At 35.1% G+C, this 22,077-nt stretch overlaps 1 protein-coding gene across 2 annotated transcripts in view; it reads left to right on the plus strand.

The window, feature by feature from the left end:
- Positions 1–1,451: 1,451 nt before the first annotated feature.
- LOC135682986 (protein rogdi homolog) overlaps positions 1,452–22,077 on the plus strand; it is a 30,846-nt gene continuing 10,220 nt past the window's right edge. The window contains exons 1-5 of one of the 2 annotated variants that reach the window (XM_065198111.2): positions 1,468–1,521; positions 6,822–6,893; positions 10,034–10,061; positions 12,656–12,713; positions 15,647–15,701. In XM_065198111.2, the coding sequence (XP_065054183.2) occupies positions 1,483–1,521; positions 6,822–6,893; positions 10,034–10,061; positions 12,656–12,713; positions 15,647–15,701 (252 nt within the window). In that variant the 5' untranslated portion in view covers positions 1,468–1,482. Of the gene's footprint in view, positions 1,522–6,821; positions 6,894–10,033; positions 10,062–12,655; positions 12,714–15,646; positions 15,702–22,077 lie in introns of both variants that reach the window. The other variant, XM_065198112.2, reaches the window with a different exon arrangement.

A 22,077-nucleotide genomic window follows, 5' to 3' on the forward strand; every position in this document is an offset into this window, starting at 1 on the left:
ATTTTCTGTAGTTTTTGAAAATAGACTGGAATATGCAACTGTTTTTTAAGTTGCCAAGCCATTCAAATGTATCTGCTTGAATCTGTTTTAAATGAATCTGTTTGCCGACTGCTTTCCATTTATGAACGCCCCAATAAAATTTTCATGGTGTTCAATTGAACATTTCCTTGTGAGAAGCGTTTACAATGCAGGCAAGACATTTCCAGCCAATATTTTCTGTAGGTGAATGTCAGTGAATAAAATATAAGTAAATAACATGCCTCCAATTATACTGAGAATGATAAACAAATAAAGTTATGATACAAAATCTGACGATTATGCAGGGGTCAAAGAAGGTTGGAAGCTTGTGGTTCCCCAGTAAGTTAAACTTAAAACACTACAGGAAAGTCGCCTTTATCTTGACTTTTTAGCATGTCTAGACATTTTAGACTAACAGGACAAAGAATGGACTAACAGGACAAATGGAAATGAACTCTTTCAAGCATGTCAAGATAGAGAAATTTGGAGGAGCATGATCGTCAACGCCTTAGCGCACGACACAAAAATAAGAAGAAGAAGATATTTTAGAACCCTGAATTCTTGACATGCTATTTGTATTTGTATTTGTATTTGTTTCTACCTAGCATCCAAAGGTAGTTTTTAGGAAACCGAGAAGCTATGTCCTGGTCCTTCGTCTCGATGTGACCACACATCGTGATTCCTAAGCCTGGAAATACAGAGAGCTGGCGACTCTCCTCACTTTGAGTGAAAGTTTGGTCACGCCAAGGACTCGAGCTACGGACCCTTCGGTCTGTAGTCAGCGTCTCTAAAAATGAGCCGTCCTTGCACTTTGTCATATTAACATAAAGCAAGGACTTGGGAAAGTGACTAGAAATTTACTGGAAATCATTATCGAAAAGAAAGTTGACTAAAGTATATGCTATGGTGCAATATGACTACAGCGTAGCAAGGAACTACCTTGAGTCAAAAGCTACTACAAAACTCAAATAAAGACTGGCACTTTCTTTCAAGAATATGTTTGAACTGAACAAATAATCATGCAGCCCTGAAATAGAACTGAAAATCATTTTTGACATCAATATAGCCATTAGAAACGATGAGATGAAAAACGATCTAATTTCCTAAATAAGACTAAAATAACTTTGAGCAGTTTAGCAGTTTTTAGTTCTGTAGAAAACGAAGAGAGCTCCCAGGCAAAGTGTCTCAAAAACAATTGCAAAGGTAGGAGATGGGCACTTTTTGGCATTTAAAGAGTAACACAACCCAAAGTCACAACTTAATCTTTATTCAAATTTTTCTCCTACGCCTTCTCATTGCACTTTTCATAGAAATAGAATGAAAATTGAAAATTTTGGAATGAACCTTGAAAAGATTTGGGCAAAAATCAAAATCCACTTTCGTTGCATCCAATTTTCCGTCCTTCAATCATTGGTGCGTTCTATGTTGTTTCGAAACGAGGCTACCTGGGAAACATTCAGTAAAATGGCTGACTCAAAGGAAGAAGATGGAGATCGTTTGTTGGTGAGAATTCCGTATTTTATCCGATATTGCGTGCAGAAATGCTTCAATCCTTCCTTAAGAAAATAAACGAATAACCAATTTAATTTAGGTATATTCCAATGCATTTTTGGGATCGATCTTCGTTCAACTGCAGCGGCTATGTTTTCCCTGGGGTCACCAAGTCGATTTTTGCGTCCTACATCTACATCTACCTCTACATCGATACTGAGCAGGACCGAGTATCGGTATAATGCTCAGAGTGCAAGAAATAATGAAAATTATGAAGTTTAATGGATAAAATGTGCTAGAAGAGTCCTATCCATATATCGCGGCTATGTAAAAGCATGTGTTTCTAGAAGGGAAATCGATCTTTGCAACTTGAATCCAAAATTTCATCAATAAGTTTTGACTTAAAATGCGAATATGAATGGAAAAAGTGATATAATCCTAACATTTGACCTTCTCGATCGTGGTTCGGTAAAATATCAAGCTATTTTGAATTGGCTTATTTTCGAGAGTCGGCCTATTTTCGAGGAAATACGGCAGGCAAAACATAATATACCAATAAAAGACATTCTATTCAATTACACTGATGTTTCATACAGGCTGACGGCCCTGGCCTTGAACTCGTTTATCATATCCTGAATACCAACTTCAAAGTAAATAACGTAGAACAAACCTTTATTTCCGGCTCTTTAGATTTTAACTAAAGGTAACCTTAGTCCATTTCACCACTGCTTATGAGCGATTTTATCAGCTCAGTGTCATCGTATATATGATGTATGATATACAAACATTGTTGCAAGTTTGTTATTCTTTAGCAGTTATTAAATAGCAGTTCTTTCAACAACTTGAAAATTTCAATCATTGAGACACACTATTCAATCGGACAGAGGTGGCAGCACGAAATTGAATCTGGGGTTGGATTAAAGATCAAGTTTAGCGATAAAGGAGGACCCATCATGGTTGGGGCCGACGTGGAAGAAAACCTTTGAAATCAAGACTTCAAGAATGACTAAAAATGCATCTCCCAGACTAAAATTTAACAAATTTCTACACCCATCAGAATAGACAGTTTGACGGTGCTCAAAAAAGCATTGATTTTTGATTTTTAGAAAGAATTTGGGAGGGGAGGATTCATGCAATGGATAAAGAAAGAAAGAGTGACCTTTGGTTCACATCAATGTTAATAACAAGAAGCTGCTGTATTGATTGCCATGGTGCATTCCATGTACTTAGGCCCGAAGATCTTTGGCATACACTCAGGCTTTTTGGCGTTCCAAGTGCAAACCAATAGAAAACATTTTTGGCATAGGTAAAATCTTTGTAAGTTGACATGCTAAACATGAAGCCATGTACTTAGTTAACACGAAAACATATGACATAAATATTGACTGGGTCATGGCAGCGCAATGTGCTTCGATTGTAGAATCACACATTTTATTAGATTGTCCACAGCAAGTTACAGCGAAGTGTTTGACCCGTGTATGACCAATTTTGATGTTCCCAGCCAAATATCTTCATTTGCGCCCCTATTCAGGGGGGCATGACCCCCTGGCTCCCCCTGCCACCACGTCACTGTTCAATTGTTAACTTGTTCTGCTATCACCAGGTTGGGAGGAATTCTGTGATTCATTTTTGGCATATACAATACAATGATAAAAAATTGCCCGGAACAGAGAATATTTGTATGATTTTGGCTATGTGCAGCCAAAAGCAGCATGATTTTGGTTAGTAGCATAATAGTTATACATAGATATAGCTTTGATTGATATTGATGGCTGTGCGAGCACAGGAACTAGTATCAAATACAGACCTGTCAAGTTTCAGTTTTGAAAATGAGTGAGTTCTTTTAAAGGAAGGGAAAATGTTTGGTTGTTACCCCAGATGAACCTCCCTTTCGGTGCTACTGTTTAACTGCTACCCCAAATATCACTCTTGAAAAAAGGTTACTCTGCTCTGACTGCTTCGATTGCAATCTAGAAAAATGAAACTCTAAGGGTGATTATGCTTCTCCTGTCATATAATTATCTTATCGCTGTTATCGTGCTAACATGCCTTGTTCGGAAATAGGGATTTTTAGTGTACATTAGATCGGCAATTAATGTAGTCATTAAATAAATCCATCCATCACTGCATGTGTCATTTCCAAGCAGTGCTGTGTCTTATTTTACATGCAGAGGACACAGAACCAGAGAAAAGACGATGTGTCTTGATTCTAACTGAACTAAATACAATAAGGGCATATACACATAAAACGAGGGGACACAACGAGGTGTTAACGGCAGTGATCAATGGAAGACACAATTACATTTGACAATGGTCACTACAGATTCTGCTAGGAATTTTGTAAAAAATTGAAAATTAAAATAAACTAAGAAGTTTGTTGCAAAATGCGTGAGAATTGTGCTTTGATGTATGTGAGTGTGGGAAAGCATCAAAATGCGTGTGTCTCATGCAAAGTGCGTGTGACTTGGTAGGTCTGCAAATATAATGTTTCAAGATACTTGTTATATGAAAAATAGCTGCTAACATGATGCTTTATAAGTGTTACATTTTTCAGTTCATCTTGCATAATTACTAAAATGATGCCCAACAGAATGCATTTGGTCTAAATGAGTGTATTTGGTCAATCCTGCTCCTAATGCATGTGAAGATTTCCTCATGCCCCCTTATTGCAAAAGCTTCTTTGAGCAATTTTTTGATTGTAAGAAGCATTACCACATAGTGTACTAGTCTCTGAATTTTCTTTGAGGGAAGAAATGTCACTCTATGTCCACCAGTCTATGTTGTTTTCTAGTAAAGCTTGCTAAAGATTTGAATATGGGAAATAAAATTGCACCAAATCCAATCCTCTAGATCAATTGAAATGCACACAAGCAAACTGAACATTGTTCAGTAGAAGGGCAAAAATACTGCACATTTTTCTACAACATCTGTGAACAAAAGAAATTTAATCCTGTCTACTAAACAGTTTCAAATGCCTTCAAAATCGACCCAAAAATGCTCAACATTGCTGAATAAGACTGGACAAGGTGGCAAATTGATGCAACATTTATACTTGACATTTTTGTTAATGTTCAGTGAAAATGTCCAATCGTTTCCAGGGCTTGAGACATGTGTCCACTATGTTCGCAATAAAAAAGCATTAAGGTGTTCAATCAGGATTGAATTTTGAAGCAATGCCAAAGCCAATGGTAGTTGAAAATAATATCAGGATGTGATGGTTTCTCCACCAACAAATATTCAGCCATATATTTTAAGTAAGCAGCTACATTTAAGAAGTCAGTACGGCTGTACATAATTGACATTGATCAAGTTCATTGTGAATGATAAAAAGCAGAATTGCTTGCTTGCTTGCTCAGAATTGCTGACTTAAAACAATACAATTTATGAAGTTGTTTTAAAAGCTACTGAAAGCCATTATTATCATTTTGTTTGGACAAAGAAGTCCCTAGTGTGAGAGTGTGCATGTTTTATGAACCATGGGCATATAGGCTTGTTCTGAAGTCAGTAGAAGATGGATGTTTGGCTACGAGTTAAAGGCTGCAATTTGTAAAAAATACTATGATTTATAACAGAATGGTAAAAATGATTTGAAATGACTTCCCGTGTGAAGTAGCTGAGACTTTTGAATTCCTCCCTGCAGGGATATTCGAAGCAGTCAAAAAGGTAGGCCCACATGTATGGAAGAATGTCTTGTAAGTTTTTTAAAATGTTGGGGCACATGTCTTGTGCCCACTGATTGCAACATCCTTGGCCCCAAAAATAATCTTCTACTCAAAGTAAGGTGTTGGGGTGCCACACCTCCCAGTATTTTCATACCGTCTGGTAAATTTTTTCTTGATTCGGTAAAAATCTGGTTTGGCAGTTATATGTAAGTCATTAGCTTATTTGCTAATTCTATCATTGTCTATCTCCCCTTCACCTCAACCCTGTCTCTGAAATTTGCCCCTGGTTGGAGCACTTCAAAGCATAAACCTAATGTGATGGCTATTCCAAAGATAAATAAAAAACAAGGTGAAATCAAAAAGTGGACTGGATAATGCTGGGGTCATCCAGACCAAAACCCCTGAAAAGGACAGCTTTATCTTTCATCATGTTGTTTTCTGAATCAGAAATCTGATTTTTTTTCTTTGGGTTTCAAGCCTTTTCACCATCTGTAAACCAGTGCTATAAACATGTCACTGGGCAGACTATGCACATGGATGGAAACATTGAATGAAATGGTCTGCAAAATATTGGAAACATTTAACCACCAACTTAAAACTATCAACAAACTTTCAAAGTTGTTGGAAGTATATTTTGGTTGAAATGTTTGATGCGCTTGACCAAAGCTTTAGTTAAAAGCACACAGCCGTAGTTAGTTATTCAGGTGATATTCTATTTAGTACCCTGGACAGCTTTTGTTGTTATTTTACACCCCCCCCTTCTCTCTGCTACTAAATACATATGCTCCAACTTTGAAGGTGGGGAGGGGGTAATAACTGGACTTAACATGCATATTACCTGGAACATCTTTAGTGGTTCGTATCAGCAGCTCTGTCAAAGATAAAAGGATGTTTTGGCATAAGTAGCTCAGTGTAGCTCTTTGTTAATTTTTTGGTTCCAATTGATGGCAAGTGTTTCTTTACTTTGAATTTCAAAGAAGAAACCAAGACTCTGATACACATTGTTACCTGCTATATGCCTCTTCAAAGAGATATTCAAATATTTTCAAAAATGTACTTAGCTTCTAATGTCGATTTGTTTACTCTATTCTGAATATTGTCTTATCTCATGTGTAAAGGAGCAATGCTGTATACAAAAACACCAAATTACAGTATGTAAAAACACCTAATGAGCTTTGTGAATCATAACATAACATTGGAAAAATTAGGTAATCTGGGCAAGCAATTATTAAATATTTCATACTGTTCTCCAGTCATCAAAAAGTTTGATCAAAATTGGAGTGAATGGGGAGTTTCTTGTACATAGGAAGATGAATTTTCCTGTTGGGAATAACCCAGTTTATGTGGATGCAAACTTGAAAACATCTTTAAAAGGATCTGCTGCCTGCAACATAGCATTCAGAAATGGAAAGCTTTAAACACAAAACAAGATAATAATTATTTATAAATTTTCCATGTTCTCTTTTGTCATTGGATCTGTCTTGCATAGATGATCAACTATGTTGAAATGGCAAGCTTTATACCTAGTACTTGAAACTTACTAGAATTTGTGTATACCCTGAAATTCCAAACAAAATTAATGCTGTGTTGGTGCTTTTTATGTCTACAGTCATGATTTTGAAAGAATAATTTTGTGCTCTCTACTTGTAGAATTTGGAGTTTGAATGGCTGCTTAAAGAAGAAGTTCCATTGGTCCTCAGTCAATTAAAAGATATCCTAGAGGTGATTAGAGTTTCACAGTTGTCCTTCCTAGGTGCCATATTCTAGTTTTGTGCAACAAGAAAATTTATCAGGATTTAGACATTGCTTTTTCTCTGTTTAGGTTCTCCTTTGGCATTCCTGTGCTGATGTAGGAGTTTCACATTACTGATCATTTTCTAGCTCTAAAAATTTCGTTTTAAGGAAGAATCCCAGATTTAGGGAAACCTTTCTATGAGAGATACTGTGTGATGAAATCTAATGTTATATGAAACTTTCTTTTGTAATCTGGAAAAAACAAATTTTTGTTGAATCATTTGAATTTCAAGAGTACATGTAATTGTAAAAAATGTTGAGGACATAAAGCATGCAGATATTTCTTTATGATGTTTCAATATTCAGGACCCAAATATGAATTTTCTGAAGATGATAATTTATTGTAATTTTTGAGTTTTTTGAGCCTAAAGTGTTTGCTTATCATGCCTAGATAAAGCAAAAACATTGCCTGATATTAGCATCTGTTTCAAGAAACTGAAATCTTATATGAAAAATTGAGAAACCACAAAACTGTTCACCCTCAACATTGAAAAACTGCTCAAAGATGATTATTTTAATGATGTGGTAGCAATGATTCTTTTCGACAATGAAGCACCAACTCCCTGTTTTATTATCAAGGATGAGTAAAAAGAGGGCTCCTTGTGGCTTGCTAGATGTCCTATTTCTTGTTATTGTATGTTGCATTATTGTGTTGCCAAAAAGTAGCTTTAATTATAACAATTTTTAGAACTAAAATCAACGAAAAATTAGAAACTGGATCCTTGTCCTGAGCTTTGTAGCTGTATTGCTTATTACCTTGTCTCGTTGTTATTTTAAGTAGAGGAATTTGAGGGGTTGGAACAAGGGCTAAGTATAAGGTAGGCTCTATCTAGAATTGTTTATAACATTGAGCATGCTTCATCTTTTGAACCGTAAACACGAAGAGAAGCGATTTTTTGTTTCTTGCAGTTTATTTTACGTTTAGATATTGTCGTTAAAATTTCCTTATCGTAACTAGTTCTTATTGTTGACTTATCTAAAGCTTCTTGGCTTGTTCTGCAACAAATACAGACTGTATTATGATATATTCAAAATTCAAGATAAGTATATTGTCTAAGAATTATAAAAAAATCGGCCTAACAAGCTTAGAAACCATTATGGTAAGACCCAAGTTCGCGTCCCTGACATCTGCATATTTTTCAACTTAACATGTCGATATTGCTGATATAACGTCTTCACGGTGTATCATTCTTTTGAAATCACCGTCACTTTGATCCAGCTGAAGCTATTAATCAGACTGGGCTTTATGTTATCGAAGCTCATCATGATTAGAATTGTCAGTATGAAATTTGACAAGGTTTCTGTACTGAATTGACTCTTCATATCGATTGAAACGCGGTTGACATATGGCTAAATGTTTTGGTTTTTCATCTTGCCTCATCACGTCTACAAGACCACAACTGCATTGTTGACATTGTTGTTTTATTGAGTTCGGCGAAAAATTTACTAAATTCAAGAGAAATGTCTACATTTGTTCCAATATTCTTTCAGCTCTGTTGTTTTTTACTTTAACAGACCTGTGTTGAAATAAAGCAATGCAGCGATATGTCATTTTATGATAACCCACAAACGCTTGAATTCCTGCTATGCCAATTACGGTTATCAGCATCAACACTTTCATCCTTTTAGCAAAATGACATTAATACTCACTGCGTATTGTAATCAACAAACATTTAATTATTTTAGCTAAGTACTGTATTGGTCTTGTGCTAAAATATGAAGGCAGTAAGCTACAAGGCCCATTGCCCACCCATGAACCATACACAAAGGTTGTTCCCTGTGGTGCATTGTACCACAGGAAACTTTGCAAAGAGCAGACATAAAGGAATTTGCAGAGAAAACTAGCTTTGACAGATTTATTTTGAGTTATTGGATTGTGCCCTCTCGCGTATCATGTTCTTATTGACTTAATGCTTAATTCATAGTCCGTCAAAGGTTTGAGGAACCTTATCGAAATATAAAAGATACGAGCTAATGCTGCACAACATTGAACTCTCGTCTAAGGTACCAGCTAATTGGAGGACTTGACAAGAAATAGATGGCAGGAACTTCGCGAATGACAAGAAACGATATGATATAACAAATAAGTTTTTGGTACTGAAAAATTTGGCATGAAATAGCGGAATTATCGCATACTGAAGTACTTTTCATCCGGCACTCTTCATAGTATAAACGTCGGATTAAGACCAAACATGAGCAGAAAATTTAAATCCACGTGTGGATCGATAAGAACCCAAGGAGAAGAGAGAAACGTTTGATATAAAATTCTAGATAAATTTCAACACTGTTTATATAGCAATAGGATGCCGGTTTACAAGATGAAAAGGAAAAAAGAAAGTACTAAAAACAATGTATAATCTAACGTAAAGTTTTTAATTAACGATACTAGATGAATTGTTTCTATTGTCAAAATCACCAATTTCACCAACAGGGACAACATCTTGACGGGACCTCTAATGCAAAATTGCTGCAGTTCTAAGTAAACAAAAACTCAGATTTTTTTTGATCCAGGTCGAAATTTCTCTAGAATTTTGGTGATGTTTTTCTGCAATGTGTTTGAATTGTTTTTCTTCACCAATCAGCGACCGCTCAGCCATATAGTGTAAATGAAAATGATTGATAATGTGAAAATTATTCAAGGTGTAATAATTATACTGAACAGAAATGCCTACCCCTTTGAATGCCAGAGCCTAATGATTTCAATTGTTATACATTAAATGAAATGATAGATAAAATGAAATGAAAAAGCCTTATTTCGGACTTATTCCTGTTCATCGCACTTCAAAATTTCAAATATGCCAGCTTATGAAAGAATTCCTATGATCTTTTCACTTAAAGGGTTAAAGAATTTTAGATTTGCAGTCAACAGCTACTTTTGAAGTTTTGTTGAAGAAATAGTTGAGGCTTAATTTCATCCAAATAATTTCAAGGTTTCGTTTCATTTTGTAAGCTAAAGGTATGTAGATGTCTCTATTCTTGTCTCCCATATTTAAAACTTTAACCAAACCTTTTCATACAGCCCTTACATTTCTAGCCTTCTTTTTAATTTTGGATTATTTTGTTCACAGGGATGTCTTCAAAAGTTCAACGTAAAAAGTACGTGAGTTCCTTTTGTTATATTTCCAGCTATTTAAACAGTTTGCCAAGTTCAGGTCTACGTTTACAGGCCTGTATGATACTTTCATAGTATTATATTTAGTTCAAACAAAATATACATGTTGGAAACAAAGAAACTGCTTTGTTGTGTCCTCATTTGAACAGTATTCGCCACCAAACATTATATTTGTTGCCAGTCATCAAATGACAGACAAAAATACCTTGTATTGACTTTCATCCTTGTTTCCATTATGGCTACTGTTGTAAGATTCTTTGCAGGCAATTCAGTGAGAAATTTGACAGAGAGCCGTCTTAAAAAAATTTCTCAAAAGCAGAACCAGAAAATATGCAAACTTTCCGTAGGCTTATTAGTCATTTTCCTATTTTTCAGAAATTTCTTTCCTCGATGGCGATTTTTAGTTTTTGAGAGGGTATTTTCCCAATTTTTTACCGATTTATTAGTTCAAACAAAATATACATGTTGGAAACAAAGAAACTGCTTTGTTGTGTCCTCATTTGAACAGTATTCACCACCAAACATTATATTTGTTGCCAGTCATCAAATGACAGACAAAAATACCTTGTATTGACTTTCATCCTTGTTTCCATTTTGGCTACTTCTGGGATATGGTCCTGTATCTCGTGAAACTGTTGTAAGATTCTTTGCAGGCAATTCAGTGAGAAATTTGACAGAGAGCCGTCTTAAAAAAATTTCTCAAAAGCAGAACCAGAAAATATGCAAACTTTCCGTAGGCTTATTAGTCATTTTCCTATTTATCAGAAATTTCTTTCCTCGATGACGATTTTTAGTTTTTGAGAGGGTATTTTCCCAATTTTTTACCGATTTATTATGGGTTTCAACCTACTGAGAAAATAACAAAAAGGAGAAGACCAAATCTTCAAGATATCATAGATTTCATTAAAGTTATAGTTAAAAGAAAGTACGGACTAATGTATACATAACATGCTAATGTACTTTATTGTTTGACACTCTTCGGAGTATAAACATTCGGTAATGACTGAAGGTAGACTAAAGTTTATATCCATATGTGAATCGAAAGTAACATGAGAGGAAGATTAGGCAAGCAACCATATCTGCCCTCTTTATTATTAGTGGATTTGTACGAATTTGGAGATAGCTAATTGAGTTGTTTAAGGTCACGTTTGTAACCATGTCAATCACATAGCCACTTCTTTATGAAATATCTTCAGCTAGCAATCTAAATGCTAGACAATGATTATTTCAGTTTTCCGTTTCAAAAGTATGCATGGATTCTTTTCGAATCAAGACTTTTTTGTCTGACTGATAGCATATCTGGTTGTATTGCTTGGAATTTTAAAGTCTTGGTTAACCTGTTAGCCATCTGTCTGAGGTTGGCCGGTGAACACAGGTCAATGATCTCACAAATGTCTTTTCATACTTTCTCAAACAAGATAAATATAATCTTTTTTCTTGTATTGATATCGTTGTTTGGTGTCCTATAGTGTTTGTTTTTTCTCACAACAGTCTAGATTAATCCGGCTGTGTGCAGAATTTGGAGTTGGAACCTCCGCAGTGGATGGTCTCCCATCTTCAAGTTATAACATGTGGTGTCTTTTAGTTAGTTTCCATGTTAAACCATTGTTGCTTGATTTTTGCTGTCGCCTGTTCTCGCAGCTAAACGAAATCCTTTAGAAATTACCCACCTACGTTCTGCAAGCACCATCTGTCGTTTTGCCCAAACACATTATTAGCAATTGAAAGCCTAGCATCTCCACTCTCAATCATATTATTACTTTCAACCAGTGAAGAACCAATTTTTTTATCTCTATAATTGTTTTTACGGTGCTTAAGAATATTTTCCCCTTTTTTGAGAACCACTGTATTGGAATATAAAACCGACATATGTCCAAAGGTTCTTTGGTACATTTCATTGTTTTCTCTTACAACTCATTTCATGCACATCGTTATTGTCTCCTAAGCTTAAATTTCATGTCTTATGATCAATAGAGAATCTATGACAGAATCTGTTCAACGTGTTGTGGGTAACACTTGTACAGTTTCCATGGCTTCTGCCAATAAAATAGTGCCAACGTTATTGCGCCTTAGCGTGCTTGTTGCTAGTTCTAATCTTTATTGTTAGATGCCTTTGAATTCACTTAAAAAGTCGCTGGTTTTTAACAGGTGGTTCTCCACTGCCTTGAGTACTTAGTTCCAAAGCTGGATGGTTCAGCAGCATCGAATAACAATCATGATCTGTCCATTCGGCATTAAACATCATGCAACATTATGCTTCGTAGTAACGTTCTTGTCATTGTATGTGCATGTATGTTTATTTGCGCTATTGACAACTGTTGATCAATCGCAGTTGCCTGATGATTGCATTTATCCTCAAACACGGAGTAGAACCGACTTAGAACCGTCCTGTTCTATACACCAAATAGCATATACAGCTCTGCTTTTCCGAGCACTTTATGACAGACCGGTAAAACTGTAATTTTCTTTAACATATTTTGATTTAAATGAATGGAAGCCTGATTTTTGCACTTTTTATTCTAGTTACCATACAGAATACATTTAAATTCAAATAAATGATTCTCATTCTTTATCACAGAAAGGATTTCACCGGGGAATGTGTATAAGGCAGACAATTTTCTATTATCACTCCCAAAGTAAGTTAACAGCTTCTTGTCTCAATTTTTGCAACTTCCTTTGTAATACAAAGCCTTGCCTTGGATTTGTGCTGTTGATTTGTGATTTGTTGATTTGATTTTTGATTTGTTGATTTGATTTGTGATTTGTGTATCACAGTGGCAATTGATGGAGACTTCAAGTACGATATAAACGAATGGCAATGGGAAGAATCTATTTTCCTCAGTAAAAATTGGAATTTCGCGGTCAAAGTCTATACTTTACTCGTTGGCAGTGGATATTAGTTGGAGTATAAATTATGATTTGGACATTCAGAATAAAAGGGCAGTTCATGTTTGACAACTTTAAAGAGAAAAGGTTGGATCAAAAATGATAATTATAACATTACAGGATCTTGATTACAATACGAAACTATTTGAGCAGACCTAATTCCAAGCTTAAATCACAATCTCTGTCCTTATTTAAAACGCAATCTTCAGTTTACAGACAAAGTTGGCTGATGTTAAGTGACCCATAATATACGACGCTACTAGATTTTTAGTGTTGAACCTGGTTTTATCTAGGGAATTATGGTTGAATAGCGAAGTCAAAGTTTTTGAATTTTGGAAATTTTTAACACTTGTATGACTTTTCAAGAAGTTAGCTATCATCTGTAATAAAATCAGAGATAGCTTGACTCAAAATTATCCGTTAACCCAAAATGACATTTGCAGCAAATTTTAGATCAGCTATCTATAAGATCAAGACCTACAGAAGACGTTTTGTTAAGCAAGTAATCTCCGTAAAACTACCTTTTGACCTAAACAGTAAGATATCCTTAAGGACAAGAACAATTGCCCATTCAGTTTAAGTATTTTGGTTTGCCTGTTTTAATTTCAAGAAATCATAGCTAAGAATAGTAAATCTTACGTAGAAGCTAGGTAAGATGAGCTAGGGCTCCGTATACGATCTTTATAAAAAGGGTGCGTCCCTTGAACTTACTATCTGTCTGCTTTATGATTCATGACTGCTAGTTTCTATTGCTTCTTTGGCCCGCCCTGTTATTGTCAACTGGTTTCAGTTTACTCATAAACCTATCGTGTTAAAACTGCATCTAAAATTTTGGCAATGAGGAGAAAAGCCTCAAAATTAACCTTGTTTAGATAATACGTGGTTTTTATAAGACTGATAGTTTTATTTCATTGATTAACCACAAAATTAGTCAATATTGGAAATCCATTAACTATCCAAAAACGAAATATGCACTTTTGTTTCTTACGAATTGAAGGACCTATCGAAAGTTGAAGTACTTCCAAAAAAATTTATTTCAAAACAAGAACTGTGAAAATCCAAATGTTTTAGCCAGGAGCGAGAATGTGGCCAAACCTGGTTTTTAACCAGTGAATTCTATCTGTAATGTCTCTTTGCAAATTGCTAAACCCCTTCTAACTTGATTTTTGCAAGTCGATTAGTCGTTAATGCTACAAGGGCGGACCAATCCCTAAAAATAAGTAAAATTTTGATTATTTGATGGGTTCTTCCTGTTTTGTAGCAGATTTCTACACTGCTTAGTTGAAATTTCACACAAAGGACCTTGCAGCTCTGGTATGATTACCACTTAGACCGAGCAGTGTTGCGCTCAAATGTTTTTGCCTTACTTGTGGCTTGCAAGAGAACCGTCTTAAGTGAGCTAAATGTTTCATTGTGACATTCAGTGGCTGATATCTGGCGAATCTGCTACCGCAATTATAAATATTCTGTAAAAGGTTTTTCATGGCCGCATTGTGCAGTCTTTCATGGACGTTATTTTATGCTCCGTTTTATAATAATATTCGGCAACAAAATTGAAAATAGACCGCTAGACGTACTAAGAGGCATACATTATAACATTTTAATCTGCTTAAACTTTGCCAAATATCATAAACATTTATTCTCTTAGGGACAATTTGTTTTGTTTCGCATTTCAAAGTGGCTCATCTTTGATAGCTGAATGTACAATAATATCTACCGGCGATCTATGCTATATCAATTCTCAATGAAATATATTCAGCTTTAAAGAAAATGCTTTGAGATCAAAGACAACAGCATTCAGGAGGGCCTGCACTCAAACAAATAAGGGACTTGCTTAACGTTATTCATGCCTTGATAAGCTGAGATTAGTGAACAAAGTTGTTTTCTGCCTCAAGCTTGAGTCTTTGTTTGGCTTATAACTGTTTTATCACTGTCTTTCGTTTGTGCTACATGTGCCTGTGTTTTAATAGCCTTACGGACACTACTGTTGGCCCAGTTACATACCCTCATATAATCAATTAATTTTTCCATAGTTTGTGCAATTTCCCTTCTGTTCCAAGGTTATGATAAAGGTCCTTTGTTCTTTTAATATTTTTTGGAAAAATTCTTACATTTTAAACGAAATAACATTACAATAGGGAATTTCGTTCCCATTTTACATATGTCTTACATCCATTAATTGTTGTTAATATTGCATATGGTCGCAATTTTCGCGAACTGGGAGACATTATCCCCCTCTTATCTCCAGTAAAAGTGACCCAAAGAAACGTTTGCAACTGGCTCACAAAAGCTGTTCAAAAGTTCATTCTTATTGCTTGCATAAGAGCAACTTTAGATTTATTTCTTGACTGAATAATATCCTGCTCTTGTTTATGTCGTTCATGTATCCTTTCTCGTTAGACTTTGTACATTTCTTCTTCTAGTTTATTTGAGAGATACGAAAACCTAGCAAATCTCATCCTTGTAAATATAAGAAAACCTGTTCTCATAGAGATTAGGTATCAGAATGACATTAGATTCGTGTTTTTCTTTTAATTCTGTAGCTACAATTGTTGTGAGATCTTAAAGCATGTCATTTCTCAAAACCAAGCTTTAGTTCAAAGGGAACTTTCTTGCATCAAGGCACTAGAAAGTCCTTGCAATAAGTATATAGCTTAGTTTATAACTGATTGTTTTATTATAGCTCTGACATCGTCAAGGGACTTATTAGCATTGCTGGGGACAGTGTTGTCAAGGCAGTAAGTGACAATTGTATTTCTCTAGTCCTTTAGTCTTTTTACCTTTTAACACATTTTCTGTCTTTTTAACACATTATCACATTTTATCACAATAGTTCAAGATTTAAGGAGATCACACAAAGAATCTCACTTCATACACTTCATATTTTTCCTTTATTTTTCGTAATTTTTATGGGTTTTGTGTGGCCATACTAAACTCTTGATTCGCATCACTTATGGTCATCTCTGTCTTCAGAACCATCTGACAATGCATGTAATTTTCATTTTGCCTTCAGTTTCATTTCTCTTTAAAATTCTACTAAGTACAATAAAATCAAGACTAACTGGAATAACAGAACTAAAATTTAAATAAAGAAATTAAGAACAGTAAATATTGTACACTAAAGAACAGTAAATATTGCATGTAAAGGAATTTTGTTTAAAGCCCTTTTTATTGCTTATAAGAATACTTGAAAAATCTCCTCTACCAAAAATCACAATGGAGAATAAGAATCATGCAGCTTTGAATTTAGCGTTGTCTAATCCGTCTCGTGAATTTTAATCATTCAAAAAATTCAAAATTTCCAAAGTTCAAACCCCCTGGTATCAATTCTGACTACATTAGGTCAATGTGAACTACGTTACGAAAACTCATTTAAAGTTTTAATTGTGGTACAATTATATTTGATCTTTTTAAAACGTTTTAGTTGTGGTCTTCACATTTATTGGAATCCATCTTCTGCATTTCAACAGAACTCTTAATTAATATTTCTATTCCATTCATGTTAAAGGTCCCCGTTAACAGCGACTCATAACCTACACTGTGAAATGATTATGTCAGAGCTATTGCAAGGATCTTAATTTTTTTGAAATCATAAAAAAACTCGAATTATTTTTTGATTAGAGAAGTTGTTAACTCTCGTAAGATTTGCCTAAATGAGCCCAATTTCTTGAAGGCTTAATATTTATTAGGTGTGGAGTTTATTGTTTTAGATTATAAAAGATCTTTATGAAAATTTTATTTTATTTTTCAATTTCAAGAAGATCCATAGTAGATTGAGAGTATTTTTGACAAAAAAAACTATAAAAGATGATGTTCCCTTTTCCATTTTTTTATCTTATATTCCTTTTACTTTCATCAAAATCAAAAGGCTTTTTTATCGAAAAATTAATTTCAGCATTGCTATCAGAGTGCAGTTAATATGCATTTAAATTGTTGGATTGCATACGGTTGTTTGCTTATTGTTCAACACTTGTTTGGAGGTTTTGTTAATCATTTGCGGTGAAAAGCATATAAAAAAGAACCTAAGCTTTGTACCAATTCCTTAGAGTGTTACATCGTAAATCAGTAAACTCATTGCAGCTCACAGCATCAAGGTTGATTGTTATCTAAACTGCCTTATTATAGCCATTTTCGGTATTCCATCTTAGCTGATTTCTGGAACAGTTATAAAAGAAAAAGGAAATTTTAGCTATAAACAATTATATGTCACTCATATCTTACTATTGCACTGGTGTTTCACATAAGCTGGGTTTTTTGATCCACTCCAGAAACAATCTGTGAAATTTTAAGCCCTCTATTGACAATTTTTGCATCGCGTATTGATAAGACAACTGTTCTCTCGTCTTAGCCAAAAGCTTTTTCCAATGTAGATAAATTTCCTGTTGTTTTTTTGCTTTTCTATCTTTTTTATTTTTAGCTAAGTTTATTAATTTTTGTTATTTTGCCTTTTAGTCACATTTTGTCAGTGAATCTACTTTCTTGATATATAAATACTCGAAAGTCAAATAGACCAGTGTAAGGTAATTGTGGTAGACTGATTATAAAAATAATGTTTTTACGCCTTTTGGGGGTCTTTTTGGTTCCACTTCATAACAAAGTATCTGACATTACATCACATTACAGTACACCAAATTGTAACACCTAATTTGAAAGCAATTGAAACTCCAGTGATTCATATTTGCTGTTGGTAACGTAATGCACATCTCAAGATCGTCAGATTCTTTTTGTGAAATGGTGATTGCGATCAACATAAATGGCAGCTAAAGGAACTTGTATCGCTCACTATGAACAGTAAGCAAGTCCGAAAATCTCGTTAAAGAAAGCGTTTTAATTTTAATCTTTGATTGGGTACAGCAAAATTCACCAAAACGTTGATGGAAAGAATTATCACAGAAAACAATGCGAGAACCTTGCACAAAATGTTGACCATAATGAGTTTTTCTACGATCGAGGATGCTATCAGAGATTCACTTATGCAAAAGCATTGATGAGGAGAAAGTTAATAGAAGGCGAAGAGTCTTCAACACTGGACGTCGAAAAGAGAAGAGCACTAATCGGTCTTCTTGCCTTTTCAGGAAATTACTATTGTTTCTATTTTTTGAAAAGGGAAAATAGCTTTTTGGAGAAAAATGGTAAAAAGACGGATTACGTTAATATATCTGCAAATCTGGGGACCACGCTTGAAGTAACCGAAAAAGTTGTGAAGGGATTGGAAATATTTTTGCCCGCAACTCGCGCGCGACAGCGCGCGAGTGAAGGGCTTATAGTCTGCCCCGCGTATAAGTAGCATATGGAAGCTTCAGTTCATGTTGTCAGCACTTTGTCAGCAGATTTAGTCACTTTTCTGCTGCCATGACAACTGTCAATCAATTTCAGTGTCAATCAATCGGCTTTGTTGTGGAGGTCGTTAAGCGCCACCTCTTTGTGCGGAAGGCAATTATCTTCGGAGCGTTGCTCTGCCAAGACTCTGCTATAGGCCTTCGGTTTTTTTGGCACGAAAACGGTGCTGCATCACAGCTCGGTTCTCCGCAATGGATGGAAGTTTTGATTCGAGGTTTTGGGAATCAAAACCAGTCGAATGCCACACCTTTCTCCCAAAAACTCGAGACCGTACGAGCAAAAGTTATGATTGTCATGATTATCGCCGGTACATCGCTGTACGAATCCTTTATCACAATCGATTTTTGCTGTACCCGTTCTATCACGTGTCCATTTTCATACGTCTTTGTTTACTTCACGAAAACGAAAAATAGATGTCAAACCCTCGAAAAACTTCATGATTTTCAAAAGGGCGCTGGACATAAATCAAAAGCAAACTGAACACCAAAAATTATTTAAAAAAAGATTAGTTTAGCATCAACTAGAGCAGCTGTTTTTATAAAATTGTGAAAACCCAAGATGGTGTCTTCTTCGAATTTCCTCTTCAAATTAAATTTTCAAAACAATCATTATCAAGGAACTGCCAAAAAACAGGTCATAACCTTCGACTCAAAAACCCCCTTGACATTCTAAAAGCTAGAACTACCAGAATAATGGTATCAGATCATTAAGTTTTCAAGGGCCTAAAATCTGGAAATCACTCCGGAATCAATAAAGACAGCACAAAATATTAGACAATTTAAGAATTTGATCAAATCTTGGTTCCTTGAAAACAAGTGCGCATGCTCGTTTTGCAGTAAATGAGCTGTCTTATGCAATCCTTGAAATTGCTTCATGTTAGTCTTAATTAGTGTATATGCACTATTGTAAAAACTAACGTTAAATAATCTACAATACAATGCTACCCAGACGGTGTCGCAGAGCTGCTGATTAACGAAACTTTGTCTACCTATGATAACGACGGGGCAAATCTAATTGACGGCAATGATAGAGAAAACGATCTTAATAAAGATACCATTGATTTGTACAATGCGTCATAATAATAAATTTATTAAAGATACATTTTCTATATATAGATTGAAGGAAACTGATTTAATTTATGATAGATTATTTATAGTATAGTTGAATTAAATAGCGGCTAATGGTCAAGAGCGTTTTTTGAATAAGAGACTTTGTTAGGAAGCCGAGCCAAAAAGACCTCCAAAAGGCCTTAGAATCAGTACACCGCATTTACCCTATTGCGCTAAATTTGGAAAAATTTCTTAATTGGGTGGAATCTTATCAGGCCTTTTTTGTCCTTTTTGCGTAAAATCAAGATTTAAACATGGAATTGAGGCCAAAAGCCCCTTTATACGTACTTATAATAACGAATTTTGGAATCAGCGTCCTAAAATTATCTAGATCCAATGAATTTTAGAGACTTCACCGAAGGGTGGATCCTTAAAAAGCAGCTGCCTCTATTTTGATTGAAAACGAGACTTTGACATGAAATAGAGGCTGGAGGCCCCCAAGTTGCTTGTATAACATTGATTTTCGGAATCAGCACCCCAAAATTACCAAAACCCACCTAATTAGAATTAGATCCCCGAGGGGGGACCTTACCCCCATTCTCCGCCTGGTGTAAAATAAAATATTTGTTTTTATGATTTTGGGTTCCACTTTTCAGAAACTTTTGTTCTTACAACTCTTACTGTTAGGAGTATTACATTTAATTGTTTAGCCTATAGTTCCCACGCAATTACATCAAATTGCTTGGAGAAAACCTTAGCGCCTATATCTCATCTTTTCTAGAATTTGTTTTTTTTAGCTTTTCTAGAAAGTGCCTATGCAGCGAAATTTAGCATTCCAATATTTTAAAAGAAATTTATATCAATAAAAGAAATGGTTTTTTATTGAGTGTCAATGTATGCACATTTTGCAGTTGCATTGCTATATTTTATTTCCCGCTGTGACGTCACAGTGATGAGTCGAGGCGAAACCGTTTAGTCAGGTCTGTTAAATCATTTATTACGTCGAATTGTGCAAATGGTGATACTAGCATGAAACTATGCAACAAAGAAAGTTTGATAGGCCGAAAAAGAACGGATATGGACCCCCACTGAAAATTGCCACCTTCAGCTATTTTTAGCTGGGGTACTTTGCCTCCAGACTCTAGCAGCGATAGTACGATATCTCTGCTGTTAGTAAATACAATAACATGAAACTTTATAACAAGTGACAATCTGATGCGCTAAAAACTATAGGATATAGACCCCGACTGAAATTTGCCCCCTTTTCTATTTTTAGACTGGGTTTTTTGCCCTAGATCTTTATTGACGGTATTATCGTATCCCAGTATTAAGTATAATAGCATAAAACGTTGCAATAAGGGACAGTTTGATACGCTGAAAAAGAAAGGATATGGACCCGACTGAAAATTGCCCCCTGAAAATTGTTCACTTTTTAGAGTGGGGCACCTTGTCACAGACAATTACAGACGGTAATATCGTCTCTCAGTCTCACTTTGGTACCACAGCGTGAAACACTGAAACAAAAGAAAGTTTTATACGCAAAAAAGATAGGATATGGACTCAAAGTGAAAAATGTACCCTTTTGCTATTTTTAGACTAGAACAAAGGATTTTCATAATTCTTTTGGGATTGGGCCCCTCATTCACATGCCATTGGTGATAAAAAGGAAAACTGCTCGTTGGTCATGCCAAAATGATAGGCAACCAAGGATATGCCTTGGTTTTGAACACACAGGCATATGCATGCAACTGATTTCTAAATGCATTCTAAATTATTGGTTCCCAGATCGTCCGTACCTAAATTTAAAACTCCGTAGTCCTCCTCAAATTCACTGTGTGTCACAGAAGTTTTGATGAATTAAATGCCAAGTGTGCGGTATTGGCCAGTTCTGAATCAGTTTAAGTAGAATTGTTGGCGAAATGCTAGCGGTGGTATCTTGCTCTATCCATGTTGTAACCTTTGTGGTCTTTTGCTGATAAATACCAATTTTTTTTTATTCTCTCAATTTTAAATTGCGTTACTCTTGGTTAAAAAAAATCTCAAGTTGCGACTGCAAATGTACACGATTTGATTTCGGAATTTTTATAATTAGATTTTCCTCTTCGTTTCCCTCACAATCTAAAATAACTATATACAACCAGACTCGCTGGAGCCAGCTATAACGACACATTTTTCGTTTTGTCTATATGTGCAAGAATGGGTCACATGTTTTCGTTTTTGCTTTCGAAAACAGTACAGTATTAATAAAATACATCCAACTTTTCTGTATTAAAAAAGCTCAACACGGAAGTATGAAAGAATGATGTGAAGGATTATATTAAAAATGCCCAACTTAGAACTTTGTTGTATAGGATTTGCTCAAAACTGAGCCCTTAACCCCCTTTTGGTGGTGCTGCTAACTGCTGTCCTATATAAAGCTATCAGCATAGCACAACAGCACTTTTTGATTAGACATGAAAAGCGTTCAACTCCCTCAAGAAAGAGAACAAAATATATTTCTAGTTTAAAAGTGGAAAATAAATTTGGGTTGTTTCAGTTCCTTCTATAGTCTCTGGAGTCAAAGGTTTGCTTCGAAAAGTTGTGCTACGTCACAAATGGAAGAATTGAATTTTGGTGTTCCACATGGATCTCTTCTTGGATTCCTCATATTGATGATTTGTGTCAATGAATAAAGCACAGATTAAAGTATTTCCGATTGTAGGCATAAGCTAGATCAACTCTATTT

The sequence above is a fragment of the Rhopilema esculentum genome, chromosome 7 (assembly GCF_057945365.1).
Source record: "Rhopilema esculentum isolate cy_ngs chromosome 7, ASM5794536v1, whole genome shotgun sequence".
NCBI classification, from domain to species: domain Eukaryota; kingdom Metazoa; phylum Cnidaria; class Scyphozoa; order Rhizostomeae; family Rhizostomatidae; genus Rhopilema; species Rhopilema esculentum.